A 17212-nucleotide genomic window follows, 5' to 3' on the forward strand; every position below is an offset into this window, starting at 1 on the left:
CCAATTCCATGCTTTAACTAGCATAAACAGAGTAAAATAGGCAACACAGTGTATATACTGTCCAACTTAAAGTAGGGAGTTATGAAGAGAGCCAGCCCCACTTGTACCCACTTCTAGGAAATGAGAGGCTTACTATGACCTAGCTTTCAAAGTATGCAGCAAGTTTCTAAGCAGCACAGAGATGCACTGTTCATTAAAGGACCATACTTCTGATATATACTTGGCCCCTAGAGGACAAACAGATGCATTGCACTGAAGCCCAGCCTGGCAACAAATTGAATACAGTGGTACCTCAGTTTAAGAACAGTTCGGTTTAAGAACAATTCGGTTTACAAACTCTGCAAAACTGGAAATAGTGTCCCAGTTTGAGAACTTTACCTCATCTAAGAACAGAATCCGAATGGTGGACGGGCACCGGTGGCAGGAATGCCTCATTAGGGAAAGCACGCCTCGGTTTAAGAACAGTTTTGGTTTAAGAACGGACTTCCGAAACGGATTAAGTTAGTAAACCGAGGTACCACTGTACAGTATAGGAAATTCTCTTCTACAAATATAATCACCATTTTCATGAGCAAACTCTACTTTTGTGAATGCATTAAGTAGTTAGCAGTGGCATTGAACACAAACAGACAGACACACAAAGCAACACACATTTGCTGCCCCATCAAACCAAATGGTATAGTGTGAAAAGCTGGATGCTGTGGCCTGAATTACACACATTTACACATGTTGCTTATTTCACATGGTTTATTTTGTTTCTCTTGTGCAAGGCAAGGGTGATCCATTTGGTTTAAGTCCATGAGACATGAAAGTGGACGTGGCTCAGTCCTAAGTCATTGGTTTTCACAGTGCAGTGGGTGTCCTCCTTTTTGCTAACCTGGTGGCATGTCATTCTTCTAGCAGCTAGCTTGCTTAAAGTACTTTGGTGTGCTCATGTGAAAACGATGGTTCATCTCATAATTGTGCCCATCTTGATAGCATCCAAACCTGTACAAAAATAATGCGTGAGACGTTCATGGTATAAGCATCTTTCTCCTTCCCTAATTGTGCAGCTTTATAGCAAAAAAAAAAAATGTAATTAGTAATATCAGGGTAGAAAATAAATTGAAATTAGGTTATTTAATTTTACTGCCCCAGTACACAGCGTTCCTTCTGCCTTTGGACACATATCTGGTGGACCTAAGCCCCACTGACTTCACTGAGACTTACTTCTGAGTAAACATGCATATACTGTAGTTGTGCTACATGATTCTTTGATTTCATTGAGACTTGGTACATAATGAACTATCCACAATGATAGAACAACTATCATTCAAATGGGACTTGCAGCAAAATGCTGCAGTGTTGAGTACTTTTGTTGGCGCTGTGGTCTAAACCACTGAGCCTAGGGCTTGCCAAGCAGAAGCTCGGCGGTTTGAATCCCTGCAACGGGGTGAGCTCCTGTTGCATGGTCCCTGCTCCTGCCAACCTAGCAGTTCGAAAGCACGTCAAAGTGCAAGTAGATAAATAGGTACCACTCCAGCGGGAAAGTAAATGGCGTTTCCGTGCGCTGCTCTGGTTTGCCAGAAGCGGCTTAGTCAAGCTGGCCACATGACCGAGAAGCTGTACGCTGGCTCCCTCGGCCAATAAAGTGAGATGAGCGCCGCAACCCCAGAGTCGGTCACGACTGGACCTAATGGTCAGGGGTCCCTTTACCTTTTACTCGCCAGCCATTTTCTCTTCCAGGATACTCAATTTCAGTTTCTTCACATGCACAAGTCACTTTTCTGTATTTGATGCCCAGCATAAACTCTGAGTATGCACTATTCTCTTTGGGAGTGAGGTGCTCCCTTAGGCATCTTTTGTCTCATATATATATATCTCAAACTAAATATGCTGACTCAGTTTCTCAGTGGCCCCATGTTGGCTACAATCCTGCCCATACTCACCAGCTGAATTCATTCCCTGAGAGAGCGATTCTCAAAAAAAGTATTACAAAAAAGGAATCTCTTTACTGCAAGTCATAGGTACAGGCTGCTAAACTTACGGATTTCAATATTTCATGTTCACAAAACTGATGGCAATTTCAAAGCCACTCACTTGAAAACATTGTGGCACATTTTAATTGTAAATGCACTAACCTTGTGGCAAAATGTGTTTCCTTCGATACTTCACTGGGGTCAATGGTGAGTTTGTCATTATCAATATAATTATCTGGGTCATCTGGGATTCTAAATTTTGCCATTTGAAGTTCAGAATCACTCAGATGAGCATGAGAAATTCGAGCATAGCCCAATCTGCCATAAATGCAAATAATTTTTTTTCAATGAAGTAAAACATCTCATTCATTTTAATTTTTTACTCATTCAAGATTTCCAAATACAGTGGTACCTCAGGTTACATACGCTTCAGGTTACATACGCTTCAGGTTACATACTCCGCTAACCCAGAAATAGTGCTTCAGGTTAAGAACTTTGCTTCCGGATAAGAACAGAAATCGGGCTCCAGCAGCGCAGCAACAGGAGGCCCCATTAGCTAAAGTGGTGCTTCAGGCTAAGAACAGTTTCAGGTTAAGAACGGACCTCCGGAACGAATTAAGTACTTAACCTAAGGTACCACTTTAGTTTCTAACCTTTGTGACTGTTTGCCATCCGATAATATAAATGGCAGGTTTCAGTGTCTAATTAACTGCTTCTCAAGCTATTAATAGAATAAAATAATGGAATTGTGGAGTTGGAAGAGACCCCAAGGGTCATCTAGTCCAACCCCCTGCAATGCAGGAATCTTGCCCATAGCAGTCCTTGGGTGAGCTTGAACCACAATACAAATCGTCTGGTTAACAGCCGGACACACTGACCCATTGCACCACTAGCTGCTCTAAAAGCACAACTCAGGCCCCATCCATATCACACCACTTTAAACAGCCATGGTTCCCTCCCCACCAAATAATAATGGGAATAGTAGCTTTTTGAGGGTGCTGACTCCCATTCCTTTCACAGAGCTACAATTCCCAGAGTTCCCTGGGAAGAGGGACTGATGGTTAACCACTCTGGCAATTGTAGCTCAAAGGGGGGAATAGGAGTCTCCTGACAAGTTTCAGCACTCTTAACAAACTAACATTCCCAGGATTCTTTGGGGGAAGCCATGACTGTTTAAAATGGTATGATACTGCTTTAAATTTATAGTGCAGATGAGGGCTCAGTTTGCACCAGTAAGGAATAATTTGACCTGCAGACAAAATTAAAACCATTTTAAGAAAGTTGCATCCACTTTGAACAAATACAAATGAATGGTAATCATTCATTTCTATAGGAAAAGGTTAAAGAGATGGAGACATTCCCATTTGCTGTGTACTCACTGCGTTTCCAGTACAGTCATACCTTGGTTTTCAGACAGAATCCATTCCAGAAGTCCATTCGACTTCTGAAAACCAAGGCGTGGCTTCTGATTGGCTGCAGAAGCTTCCTGCACTCAACTGGAAGCCACGGAAGCGACGTCAGACATTCGGCTTCCAAAGAACATTTGCGAACCAGAACACTCATTTCTGGGTTTGCGGCGTTCAGGAAGAAGAAGAGTTTGGATTTGATATCCCGCTTTATCACTACCCGAAGGAGTCTCAAAGTGGCTAACATTCTCCTTTCCCTTCCTCCCCCACAACAAACACTCTGTGAGGTGAGTGGGGCTGAGAGACTTCAGAGAAATGTGACTAGCCCAAGGTCACCCAGCAGCTGCATGTGGAGGAGCGGAGACATGAACCCGGTTCACCAGATTACGAGTCTACCGCTCTTAACCACTACACCATGCTGGCTCTCAAAGGAGCCAAAATGTTCGAGTCGCAAGTTGTTCGACAACCAAGGTACGACTGTACTGTGTTCTTAATGCATGTTCACACAATGCTATCCAAAAGACATGTGTATCCTGTACCTTATTATGAGATAAAGCTTCACACCTTCCGAATTCATCTCTAGTCAAGGTTTGAACACCCTTGCATAGAGTAAATCTATCCCCACCCAATAAACGCCCCCACCCCAGTGTGTACACAAACAGAAATGAATTAAAGCTGTACTGATGTTGAACAGCTGGAAGGTGAGAACAACTTCCATTTTCTGCAAGGTGTTACGTGAGATAAGAGTTGCACCCCATAGACATCCTTGAATGGACTTAACCGTCAAGGGGTCCTTTACCTTTTAATGTAAACACACCCTGTGTCACAGTCTGATGATACAATACCTGCCCCTCAAACTGGTCACTCAAAAATACAGAGCATGATACATGAAATGGCAGCTGAGTGTATGAGACAAGAAGAGAGCGAGGGTCCGTAGGCAAATAACCAAGGTATCTATTTAACGTACCTTATTAATCCACGATACATTATATAACTGCACCATCTATCTTGATCTGTGTTGTCGATATCCTAAGCAGCAGTAAAACAAATGCAAGGGGAAATGGTTCGTGAAAAAAGTTTCAGCAGATGCAAACAAAGTCACTGTGTTTATATGTTTCAGATGATCAAGCTATGAATTTGCAAAACCAGACAAACTACTGCTATTGAACTATTTTATTTTAAAATATTAGCCTGTGGGGATTGTGCAAATCATTCTAAGATTGATGCAAATCTTCCTGTGATCATGCTTTCCTGGCTATAATCACAGAATCCACATACTAGAGAGTGATATCAGCAGACTCTTAGTAACCCCAGTGTTTGCAGATGCTTAAATAAAAAAAATAGCCCCATAGGAACTCAGGGGCATGGAATACTGAGAGATCGAGGGTGCAGTGGGGGGAACTTAGACAGTGAACATTGGGCCCCTGGAGAAATTGGTTGACAGAGCATTGCGTAAGTGGTCAGAACAGAAGTTGATCTATGATATGGCTCTAGTATCAGATGATATTTCAAGAAGGCTAAATGACAGAAGCAAGAATTGATGAGTGATTAGTTGCAACCTCGTCACATGAGAGGAGAGGTGGTTGTAAACAGTAGTTAAGGATGCTCTAAGCCTGAATGCTTCTTTGCCGATACCTCAGCTTGTTAACCTGGAAGGAAATCTGGATGTGGTTGTTTGTAGCTGTAAGCAAGTGGTGAGGGGGCCCTTTTATAGACTTCTGACACACCTATGGAAAAACCAAAAATGTGAACCACATTTTTGTGGTGCCTTGGGCTGCTTAAGAATATGCGGAAGGGGTGAGGAAGAAAAACAATATAGACCAATCCTACTTATAAAGGCTTGGTCTTTAAATATGTTTGTGTTTGGAGGGAAGAGGAGAGTGTTTGGAGTACAGTGGTACCTCGGGTTACAGACACTTCAGGTTACAGACGCTTCAGGTCACAGACTCCGCTAACCCAGAAATAGTACCTCGGGTTAAGAACTTTGCTTCAGGATGAGAACAGAAACCGCGCAGCGGCAGCGGGAGGCCCCATTAGCTAAAGTGGTGCTTCAGGTTAAGAACAGTTTCAGGTTAAGAACGGACCTCCGGAACGAATTAAGTTCTTAACCCGAGGTACCACTGTATTGAATGTTAAATAAGTGGGAGAGCTGAAGGGAGCATGGAACAGCAGCTATGGAGGGTAGGGATTTTGTTTGTGGTTAGGTGACAAAGGAGATGACGTGGGTGAAATTGGGTTTAGGAGATGATTTGTTCTAATCACTTTCATTTCAGTCTTCCATTGACTATGCATTTCTTTTCATTGTTCTTTAGATAAGCACTCTGATATCCAGCCTGGGTAATGGTCCACACAGTGCTTTTTGCACATTAAGATTCTGACCATCTTTTTTAAAACCAATGCATGCATAGTTTCATTTTAATTTACTATTATGCAGTAAATATGTACCCAGGCCACCAAATTGTATTGTTACCGATCTTGTACTTTTACAAAAATGATTTCGGATCATAACTGTAATACCTTAACGTTGCCATTTTCAATGATTTGCAAGTAATCTCTGGAACCAGGAGCTGAAGTGATGTATCCTAGAAACACAACCTGGTTAGAGCTCATCTTCAATAAATTAGAAACAGCTATTGCTTGAAGCTCTCTATCTGAGTCTTCTCTGGGGGTGGGAAACAAGATACAATTCTTATTTGAAGGAAATGGCAATGGCAAGAATTGCAGTCATAAGATACGATTCATCTTTCTAGGGAAATTGCAATTTCTAGGGAGAGTGGGGGAATCACAAATAGTTCTGCTAACAACTGCAATCCATTATATTTGTTGCTGATCACATTTGTGTCCTACCCATTCTCAAAAATGTTCAAGTGGGCATACATGTAGTTACCCCATTTTATCTTCACAGCAGCCACGTGAGGTTGGTTAGGCTGAGAACTAGCAACATGCCCAAGACATGGTCTATATGGCTGAGCACAGATTAGAGTCCATCCAGCATCCCACCATTTTAATCATGAGCAAGCACCATTAAAGACTGAAACTAAATGCAAACAACTCCAGGGCTGCAATATCAGCCAAGTTCTTTTCCCGTTCCCACCCTTGGTTTGCGTACCATCTAGCTTGATTAAACATTCCGGAGAACTCAAAGTTTGTACACTATTTTGTAACATTTTGCCTAGCCTAATAATAATAATAATTTATTTATTTATACCCCGCCCATCTGGCTGGGTTTCCCCAGCCACTCTGGGCGGCTTCCAACAAAATATTAAAATACAATAGTCTATTAAACATTAAAAGCTTCCCTAAACAGGGCTGCCTTCAGATGTCTTCTAAAAGTCTGGTAGTTTATTTCCTTGACATCTGGTGGGAGGGTGTTCCACAGGGAGGGTGCCACTACCGAGAAGGCCCTCTGCCTGGTTCTCTGTAACTTGGCTTCCCGCAGCGAGGGAACTGCCAGAAGGCCTTCGGCACTGGACCTCAGCTGAACAATGGGGGTGGAAATTCTCCTTCATTGTCCTGATGTGGATTTTGGATTCTTCCTTACTGGCCAATAAGATTACTTTTGCCTTTTTTTGTCTCTAGCACAGTCATAAACACTGTCAGGCTATGTTTTTCATAAGATGCTAAATTGGACATATAAAGTATTTTTTTAAAAAGAATATTAATCTTCTTGGTCTAGTCAGTGAGCAAAGTGAAAGGAAAGGAATTTCTATTCCATACCACTCCATCTAAAAGTGATGGGTTTGCACATGTGCCGGAGCCACCACACTTATATTTAATATTTAATACCACCAAATAGCACTTCTCAATGAACTCAGTTCACAAACCCAACTGCTCCTCATCTTGTTCTGATGAGATATTAACTGATGTATGTGCTTGTATCGACCAGTCCCATGGCTCTGCAAAACACAGAGCCAACCGAGTTCCACAACATCTTCTGTTTTTAGTCTGCCCTCCGTACTTTCACTATCATTTTTTAATCAACTACAGTACTCAAAATAACATGCAGTGACAGCCGCCAGAATGCTGGTAGCTCAGAGCTGGAAGGACAACAAGGTCCCTACCAGAGCGGAATGGCAGATGAAACTCTTAGACTATGAGGAAATGGCGGAAATGACTGGGAAAATCAGAAATCAGGAAGATCAAAATTTCAACAGAGAATGGGGAAAATTTATATTATATTTGGAAGACCACTGTAAACATGTGAACTCTTTAGCAGGTTTAAAACAACTCTTGTAATGTAACAAAGACTTGGATACAATGGACAACTGAAAAATTGGGGTGACGATGATTTGCAGTAGAAAAGGTTAAGTAAAAAACCCAAGGAGGGGTGGAGGGAAGTGGGTGGAGGTAAACGGCCTCAGTCCTGTATACCTAAAGGAGCGTCTCCATCGTTCAGCCTGGACACCAAGATCCAGCGCTGAGGGCCTTCTGGAGGTTCCCTCCCTGCGAGAAGTGAGGTTACAGGGAGCCAGGCAGAGGGCCTTCTCGGTAGTGGCGCCTGCCCTGTGGAACGCCCTCCCATGAGATGTCAAGGAAATAAGCAACTATCATACTTTTAAAAGACATCTGAAGGCAGTCCTGTTTAGGGAACATTTTAATGTTTAATGTTGTATTGTGTTTTTAATATTTGGTTGGAAGCCACCCAGAAAGAATCTTATTTATTAGTTTTTTATACATGACTTTGAATGTAAACACTAATTTGTAAAGCCAAATAAATTTTCTTTTTAAAAAAACTACTCAAAAGAACTTGACCCGGTTGATTCTAATCTTCAGTACTGGATGACATCCATCCATTACCGATATCAGTACCGTATTTTCCACTCTATAAGACGCACTTTTCCCCTCCTAAAAAGTAAGGGGAAATGTGTGTGCGTCTTATGGAGCGAATGCAGGCTCCATGGCTTCACGTTGCTTTCGCTGAAGCCAGGAGAGCAAGAGGGATCAGTGCGCACCGATCCCTCTTGTTCTCCTGGCTTTGCTTCGCTGGAGAGGTGCCGCGCAGCTTTCCCTCTCTGCGCAGCGCCCCTTCAGCGAAGCGGGAGGAGAAATGGAAGGGGCTCCGTTTCTCCTGCTGCTTCACTGAAGGGGCACTGCACAGAGAGGGAGAGAATTTTTTTTTCTTGTTCTCCTCCTCTAAAACTAGAAAATATGGTTGGGTGCGTCTTATAGAGTGAAAAATACGGTATTTTTCTCAGATGTGGATGGAATAATAATAATAGTAGCAGTAGTAGTAGTAGTAGTAGTAGTAGTAGTAGTAGTATCTTAAATAGTTGGCTTATTTTCTATTCACACAAGCAATTTCCATACATACTCTTCATTTCCAAAATGAGCAACCACAAAATCCACCAGTTTCCCTGTGAAGTTCACAGTCATGGAGATGGCTGGTGCTATCTCTCCCTCGGGAGAAGGGAGAAGGTGGTGCCTGGACTTCACGACTGGGTATCTTGACAGAACCATCATCCTGCGTTACATTAAAGTAAAATTATTGAACACAGCTAGTTCCAAAGCTCAATGCAAACTAAAACCAGCACCTGCAGTTCAGTGACCCAAGGCAGTCGTCCAAGGTATCACTACTGGGTAGGAGACTTAATGAGCTGGGATGGGAGAACAGGGCAAAAGAGGCTGACTCAGGAAACTGGGTAATCATCTCATAGCTAAATAGGGTTGAAAGCCTGTGCAGGATTCAATAAAACATAAGGGTGAAAATTATGGGATGGTGTGGCTTTGGGTCCAGGAACAGATAATGTTCTATGGCATGGCGGGGAAATCATGTAAGCCAACAAGTTCCTCTTTCACTTCCATATCATCATACTAAGAAGTTATAAATGAGAATTCAAGGTACATCTCCACATCTCACCCAATTTAATACCAAGACTGCAGCTTGGATAAAATGAGAAGCTGTGGTTAAGCAAAATATGAAGCAAAATCTCCTCATAGCCACACTGGAGGAAGAGACGGGCAGGGGGGGTGGGATCTTGCAAGCCTGGAATTAACAGAGACTGCTTCGTGTCATGTAAAATTATGGTTTAGCGAAATCCAAACTAGACCTGTAGAGGACTGAAAGTTGGCTAAAGGCATGTTCAGGATGCAGGACATGCCCTATGGGATATGGGATAATGAAGGCATATTATGAAATGCCATAATTCACAAGTATCTGCATCCAAGAAAGAAAGAAAGAAAGAAACCCAGGAAAATGATATAACTTGATATCACACTTGATACAAACACAATAGCATCCTCATTACAATCCATCAAATAGCTATGTCTTTAATCACCTATTGCACCTCTGTAATCAAATACAGTTCACTCACCCCCAAGTATGATCTCGAGTACTTGGGCCAAAATCTGTGTAAAAACCAAGTTTCTCTCCCAACCACATGGTTGGATCATTGTTCCCAATGAATGGCTTAGAAGCGTCACTCTCCACAATAGTAATAAAATCTGCCCCTGGGAAACAAAACAATGGGTTGAGAAGTGTAGCTATATTAATATACCTTCAGTATTTATTTATTTATTGTTTGAAAAGAGAGGCAAGCAAACAGCGGGAAACTGGGTAGTAATCTCATAACATCAACTGTTTCAATTTTTTCTGTCAAAATGCAAAGAACAAAGCATATTATTGATTCTGCCATCTCTGCATTGTCTCATTGACTCTTTTGGTGAAAGGTTTTAGTATGCAAAGGGGAAAAATAATATGATCTCATATTCTCACTCCACAGGAGCAATACTGCTTTTTGTGAAAGACAATATCTAATACAAATATCTAATAGAAAAAATTATGTCTCCTTGTGTTGCTTACCTGAATGACATTTCTGCTTTCCTCCCACAACATTGGTATGACATAATAGCAATCATAATTAACAACAAAAATAATTATAGCAACTGAAGGTTGTTTCCATTCTAGCCCAGAGCTCTGATTTCTTGGTTCTATATCCCTCTGCCGCAGGTGGAAGAGTCTATCACAGAAGACAAGAGAGGCATAATGCACAAGCTATATGATTTTATTGAAAGTACCTGTTTGATTCAGAAGGACGACCGATCGCTCTAAGTTGGACCAACCTTCATTATCATAGCCGAATCTGAATGGCCAAATCAGGGCTGAAAAGTTTTTCTTTGGAGGCTACAGATAAATCAGAAGAGAAAACAAAAAGTTCAATCTCACTACATTTACAATCACGTTCTTTGACTAGTGTGCGAGCAATACAAAAGTGGCTGATAGGATTACAGAGGTTGGTATAATATATGCATAATAAAAAGGTAAAGGTAAAGGGACCCCTGACCATTAGGTCCAGTCGTGGCTGACTGGGGTTGCAGCACTCATCTTGCTTTATTGGCCAAGGGAGCCGGCGTACAGCTTCCGGGTCATGTGGCCAGCATGACTAAGCCGCTTCTGGTGAACCAGAGCTGCGCACGGAAACGCCGTTTAGCTTCCCGCTGGAGCTGTACCTATTTATCTGCTTGCACTTTGACGTCCTTTCGAACTGCTAGGTTGGCAAGAGTAGGGACCGAGCAATGGGAGCTCACCCCATCGCGGGGATTCGAACCGCTGACCTTCTAGAGTCCTAGGCTCTGTGGTTTAACCCACAGCGCCACCCGCATCCCTTATACACATAATATTTGCCCCAAAATAGAGAAAATAAAGGAACACATGACAAAACGAAATAATGAAACCCAGTTCTCTTCCCTAGATGTATCCAAGTCAAAGTACATGTAACTGCAGTAGTATACCTTTCTCCTGTATCTCCTTCCCCTATTGCCTTCCTCACTGCAAGCTCTTTGAAACAGAAACCTGTCTTGTTTGCTAGTGAAAACTGGTAAGGTGCCGTATATAATGATATATACATCATACATAAGGACAAAATATGGGGGTTATTCCAAAATTATGACCTAGTATAGGCTAGGGGAATGATCTGATTTAAAATTATTTTCAGTTACTCTTATTTAGGTCCAGTCTAGGATTTGTCGTGGGTGCTGTGGCTTTTGCATGTACATCTATCATTTTGTAGCTGAATGGTGACCATGCTCCGTCGAAAAGCGCTGTGAGTGCTGGAGCCTTACAGAAACTTTGAATTGTCCTCATTTTGTATAATAATCAAGGCACAGCACACGCTGAGTACTGTGAATTCGTCCTTAAAGATTAGGGGTCAGCAAACTTTTTCAGCAGGAGGTCTGGTCCACTGTCCCTCAGACCTTGTGGGGGGCTGGACTATATTTGGGGGGGAGGAATGGACAAATTCCTAGGCCCCACAAATAACCCGGTAAAGGTAAAAGTACCCCTGAGCATTAGGTCCAGTCGCAGACAACTCTGGGGTTACGCACTCATCTTGCTCTATAGGCCGAAGGAGCCGGCATTTGTCCGCAGACAGCTTCCAGGTCATGTGGCCAGCATGACTAAGCTGCTTCTGGCGAACCAGAGCAGTGCACGGAAACGCTGTTTACCTTCTCGTCAGAGTAGTACCTATTTATCTACTTGCACTTTGACATGCTTTCAAACTGCTAGGTGGGCAGGAGCTGGGACCAAACAATGGGAGCTCACCCCGTCGCGGGGATTCGAACCACTGACCTTCTGATTGGCAAGCCCTAGGCTCTGTGGTTTAGACCACAGTGCCACCCGCATCCCTCACAAATAACCCAGAGCTGCATTTTAAATAAAAAGACACATTCTACTCATGTAAAAGCACGCTGAATCCTGGACCGTCCATGGGCCAGATTTAGAAAGTGATTGGGCTAGATCCGGCCCCAAGGCCTTAGTTTGCCTACCCATGTTAAAGATTGTTTCTGCACTAGTTTTTGCATGTAAAGATGTAAGTATTATAAATGATACAGTCATACCTCCATTTACGTAACCCTCTGGTTACGTAAACTTTGGGATGCGCGTGCGGCAAACCCAGAAGCAGGTTGTGGAAACCGCGGGATCCTACCGGACATACAGAACGGATCCTGTCCGCAACTGGAGGTACCACTGTATTTCATTCTGATTTTGCAGTTTGAACTGAGTTGTGTATGTACCATTTAGAGATTATTGCAATTAAGCAGTATATCTGTCAAAATAAAATAAACAGATAAAATCAAATTTAAATGGATTAAAAGTAAGCAAATGACTCACCCCATGTCCTAATTTTTTCTCATAAGCTTTATATCGCAATCCTAATCCCAGCAGGCCTATCCCAACGAACAGCCACAGAGCTAGAAAAAAATCAACAGCATGTATATTAGTATAAGGGAGCAATAATAAAAATTGATTTGGGGGAATCTACAAATATCAACTATTAATAGCATGTCAGGAATAGTGCCCAACTTATACTGAGCTGGCAAATTCTTACAAAGGCAGTTTTCACAGTCTTTCACTTTATCCTTTGTGAAATATGCTGGCAACATTTGCTCTTGCCCACTTCCCAGGGATCTTTTTTTTTAGAGTGTGCGCATTGGTTATGTATGTCTAGTTTGGGGAAAACATTAAATGGGGACATGCACACACCAGGTGAAAACATCCCATCCTGGACTGCCAACTAGTGTGGATGGGAAACAATGGTTTAGGAATCAGAGATAGAATATTTAAATCCCTCATCTGTGGACACCCTTGTACCAACGCACACACACTTAAAAATTTCATCTGAGCTTCCTGTTGTGCAAGATAACATCCTTGGATGGACATAGGCTGGTTCTCCTTTGGACCAACTTAGGAGCTTTAGTCCTCCTGATAAGGGATACATTTTAATGGTGAAAATATGTTTCCTCTCACAGATAAGTGGTATGTCAGAACTGTGGATGGATCATAACCATAACTCTTGCTGTTGTTGTTGTTTAGTCGTTTAGTCGTGTCCGACTCTTCGTGACCCCATGGACCAGAGCACGCCAGGCACTTCTGTCTTCCACTGCCTCCCACAGTTTGGTCAAACTCATGCTGGTAGCTTCGAGAACACTATCCAACCATCTTGTCCTCTGTCGTCCCCTTCTCCTTGTGCCCTCCATCTTTCCCAACATCAGGGTCTTTTCCAGGGAGTCTTCTCTTCTCATGAGATGGCCAAAGTACTGGAGCCTCAGCTTCAGGATCTGTTCTTCCAGTGAGCACTCAGGGCTGATTTCCTTTAACTCTTGCTACCAGCTGCCAAATCAATGCATTCCAGGACGGCGACCAGGAACAGAACTAGCTGACTAGTAACTTGATTTTTGTTTAGTTTTATTATATACAGCAGAATAAAGCACAGCTTTGTAGAAGTTACTATATATACACGGACGAGATTCAACCTCCTATTCCAAACTCAACACTCCAACAACCAAACTGCTGTGTCATAAGGGAGAACTTAGCCAATCACCACCTGTTGCTAGGCTTTCCTGTCTCAAAGCAGAAGTTCTCATGTACTCTGTTTAACTTGGCTTGTAGCCAACACACTAATTGTCTCCTCAAAAGCTGCACATACTCAATGTCTCAACAAGAACTTGCAAACATATCCACTGAACTCTTGGACTGATGAACAATGTTCAGCAATACAGTGATATTGCAAAGACACTAATTTGGCAATAATTCAGCTGTTACAGATGACTTTTTAGGCAGGATTCTTGAGTGCATCATCTAAACTTGGATGTGGTCTAACTGTTTATGCCTGAAGCACCCAAACAAACCCTCTAGCCTGGTGCATTTAATGACCTGTAAGTTTATCTGGCAATTTGTTTTTGAGAATTGAAGCAAAGTTATACTTACATAATTTGATGTATTTTTCACTTTCATGGAAGAATGGTTTATCACTACTTTTTACCCTGAACAGAGAGTGAAGATCCTTCCTGCATTCAACTAGTGTGCCTATGACAATAAACAGCATGGTGAACCCTGTAATCAAAATATAACAGATTGGGGGGGTGGGGTTATGACCAGCGGGAAGGGAAACTTGCACAAGAATATTCCAATATTATATTGTCAGTCAGCCAACTTGTAAGTACATAGAAGGTGAAGAGTTTAGCAATTTGCAAAGCTGATCCCTAATTCATCACTTATGCATTAAGCCCACACAATAAACAGGACAAGGTGGGCATTTGGAACAGCCAGCATCAAATCAAATCTCTCCATTGGCCGATCCCAACTTTACTTTTGTAGCCAAAATGACACTACTACACACAGAGAGAGGCAGGAAGGGGAGGGAAGATATCAGCAGGCTTTGGAGGAACTTCAACATTTGCAGAAGTAAAAAAAAAAAGTGGGAGGGGGACTTATGGGGTGGAATCAGGAAACAGTCCAATGAGGAACGAGCATGCTCAGTGGTCATGGAATGTTGAATATTTTTTGCTTGGGGGGGCAGAAAAAAAGGGAGGGAGGGAGAATGGAATGCAATGGAGTATACTGAACAGGGACACTCCACGCTGCAACTTTGTCAAAGTACAGAAAGAACTGTGAAACCATTCTCAATTGTATTTTACAGTCTTTAGATACCCAAACCAAGTAAATTTGATGACTTTTCTTGGCTAAGAAGGGCAAACATACCCAAAAGAATATGAGAGCTTTCTCTAGCATAGATTCCACCGGGCACAAATTTATAAGCTGTGCACCACACACAGAAGAATGTGTCTAGCACAAGTATGAGCATGGCTGTACTCATGACTTTCCCAGGATGTAAACAGCTAACGAAGCATCCGGTTATGCGAGGCCACACGCACATTGTAAAGACAGCTAGGAGGTCGCCAGCAAGGGCTGCATACCACGTTCGTAAGCCAAGCAGACCAGCTGCTCCTGCTGCACCTATTAAAAAACAGACAAAAAAATGATGCCAAAGTCACGAAACATTGCTATGTATTATCATTCTGATCAATATGGCACCACTGTCATTTGGTTGTCGGTTCTACTCAGAGTAGGTCTAGTATTCTAGAACATAAGCTAGTCATGTCTATTAATTTTGATGGTTCTGCTCTGACTAGAACTAATGTTGGCTACAACACACAGTGATAAATATGGCACCATAAAATCTCACGGAAACAACCCCTTTATAAATATAACGCAGTATCAATATCCCCTTTATTATAATAAAACACCCCCATGAAAAAAACCAATCACAGACCTTATTATAACTGGGATCGGAGTAAACAATAAAGGGTTCCCAAGACTAATAATGTCCTCAAACCAGTCTGATAGTTCTCCAGTTATTTAAATACTTTCTGTTGGGTTGCCATCTCTTGGAACTCAAAGAGATTCTGAAGCAGTTGACCCAGCATTTGGTAATACACTGTACTGAAAAACTGCTAAGGAGCTAGGAAGGTGGAATTGTCCAAGATGAATGGTAACCACTGTGATGACTAAGATGATCTCAGTATAGAAACTACTACTAGGGCAGAAACTGCATTGATGAGGATCAAGGTTTCACCCAGGAATGCCTGGACACTATCAGCTTACCCAAGTATGGTAAACTAATTATGGATTAGAGTTTCCAAGCAAGCTTGAGTTCTAACACCTAACATGATAAATGTTGTTTCTGTTCCTCCAACCATGAGCTAAAAACATATACATACTTCTGGCCGCCTGCTGTATAAGACAGTATACGAAAGCTCCCTGGATGGAGAAGTAATTGCGTAGATTCTTAAACCACTTACTGTGGAGTATCAACATCAAAATGAAAGAACTATTCCATGACTAATTCATCCATATATATCACCTAAAAATGACTCTCAGATGAAGTCAATATGAGGGGGAACTGGATTACATATAAAGAATTGTTAGTAAAAGAAGGAGGAAAATGGAAAATGAAACCTTATGAAGAAGTGAAGGAGCATGTATATGATTGGTTGCATTATTATCAGGTTAATGAAATGTTTAAAAAGGATTTTAAAGTAAGAGGCTTTGATGAAAAAGAATCAAAATTTCAAATGGAAATAATAAATAATGAGTATAAAATTTTATCTAAAATGTATAAAATGTTGCAGGAATGGTACACAAAAAACGAGGAAGTTAAATCGGTTATGATACACTGGGACAGAGATTTGGGTCATAATATACAGTTCAATGATTGGATAAAATTATGGAATGAAAATATAAAATTTACGGCATGCACTGCGTTAAAGGAAAATGTTATGAAAATGGTTTATAGATGGTATATTACACCCGTAAGATTGGCAAAAATGTATAAAACATGTAATAAGTGTTGGAAATGTAAAGAAAAAGAGGGAACATTTTACCATATGTGGTGGGATTGCAAGAAGGTGAAGGGTTTCTGGGAATTGATATATAACGAATTGAAAAAGATGTTGAAATATACATTTGTTAAAAAACCAGAGGCTTTTCTTTTAGGAATAGTAGGAAATGAGATAAATAGAAAGGACTGTAAACTTTTCCAATATGCAGTAACTGCAGCGAGAATATTACTGGCCCAAAAATGGAAACAGGAACAACTACCGATGTTAGAAGAATGGAGAATGAAACTGATGGACTATGCAGAACTAGATAAACTAATGGGGAAGATCAGATAACTACGAGACCAAAAGTTCATCGAAGATTGGGGAAAATTTTCAGATTATTTGAAATGTATATGTGATGAGCAAACAACGCTAGTGGGATTTCAAGAAGCTCTGTGAATGATTGAGGAATATTGTGTTGAAGAAAAATAAGAGGGTGAAGGTATGTAAACTGCAATATAAAAATTAGGAAATGTGTAACTGAAAAATTGAATAATGGATGATTGTTAGAGAGGCTGAAGGAAGTTCAAAAGAGAAAATATGTGATAAATTTAGATTGATATTATAAATGTATGTTGGAAAATTAATAAAAAATATTTATTAAAAAAAATGACTCTCAGATGAACTCATGCTGTGAATTTCACCATGGGCGAGATCCCCAAGTCTATACAGATAGGTAGCCATGTTGGTCTG

General features: G+C 41.4%; 1 protein-coding gene across 3 annotated transcripts in view; it reads right to left on the reverse strand.

Annotated features, from left to right (window-relative positions):
* Positions 1–780: 780 nt before the first annotated feature.
* The window catches only part of CWH43 (cell wall biogenesis 43 C-terminal homolog), a 41383-nt gene continuing 24951 nt past the window's right edge, over positions 781–17212 (reverse strand). For 2 of the 3 annotated variants that reach the window (XM_083630395.1, XM_083630394.1), the window contains exons 9-18: positions 14841–15095; positions 14067–14192; positions 12471–12550; positions 10379–10484; positions 9676–9811; positions 8676–8825; positions 5882–6026; positions 4332–4393; positions 2121–2276; positions 781–987 (exon numbers count right to left, since the gene is read on the reverse strand). In XM_083630395.1, the coding sequence (XP_083486521.1) occupies positions 897–987; positions 2121–2276; positions 4332–4393; positions 5882–6026; positions 8676–8825; positions 9676–9811; positions 10379–10484; positions 12471–12550; positions 14067–14192; positions 14841–15095 (1307 nt within the window). In that variant the 3' untranslated portion in view covers positions 781–896. Of the gene's footprint in view, positions 988–2120; positions 2277–4331; positions 4394–5881; positions 6027–8675; positions 8826–9675; positions 9812–10378; positions 10485–12470; positions 12551–14066; positions 14193–14840; positions 15096–17212 lie in introns of those variants that run through there. The other variant, XR_014551958.1, reaches the window with a different exon arrangement.

The sequence above is a fragment of the Podarcis filfolensis genome (genome assembly GCF_964270895.1).
Source record: "Podarcis filfolensis genome assembly, chromosome: 9".
NCBI classification, from domain to species: Eukaryota; Metazoa; Chordata; class Lepidosauria; order Squamata; family Lacertidae; genus Podarcis; species Podarcis filfolensis.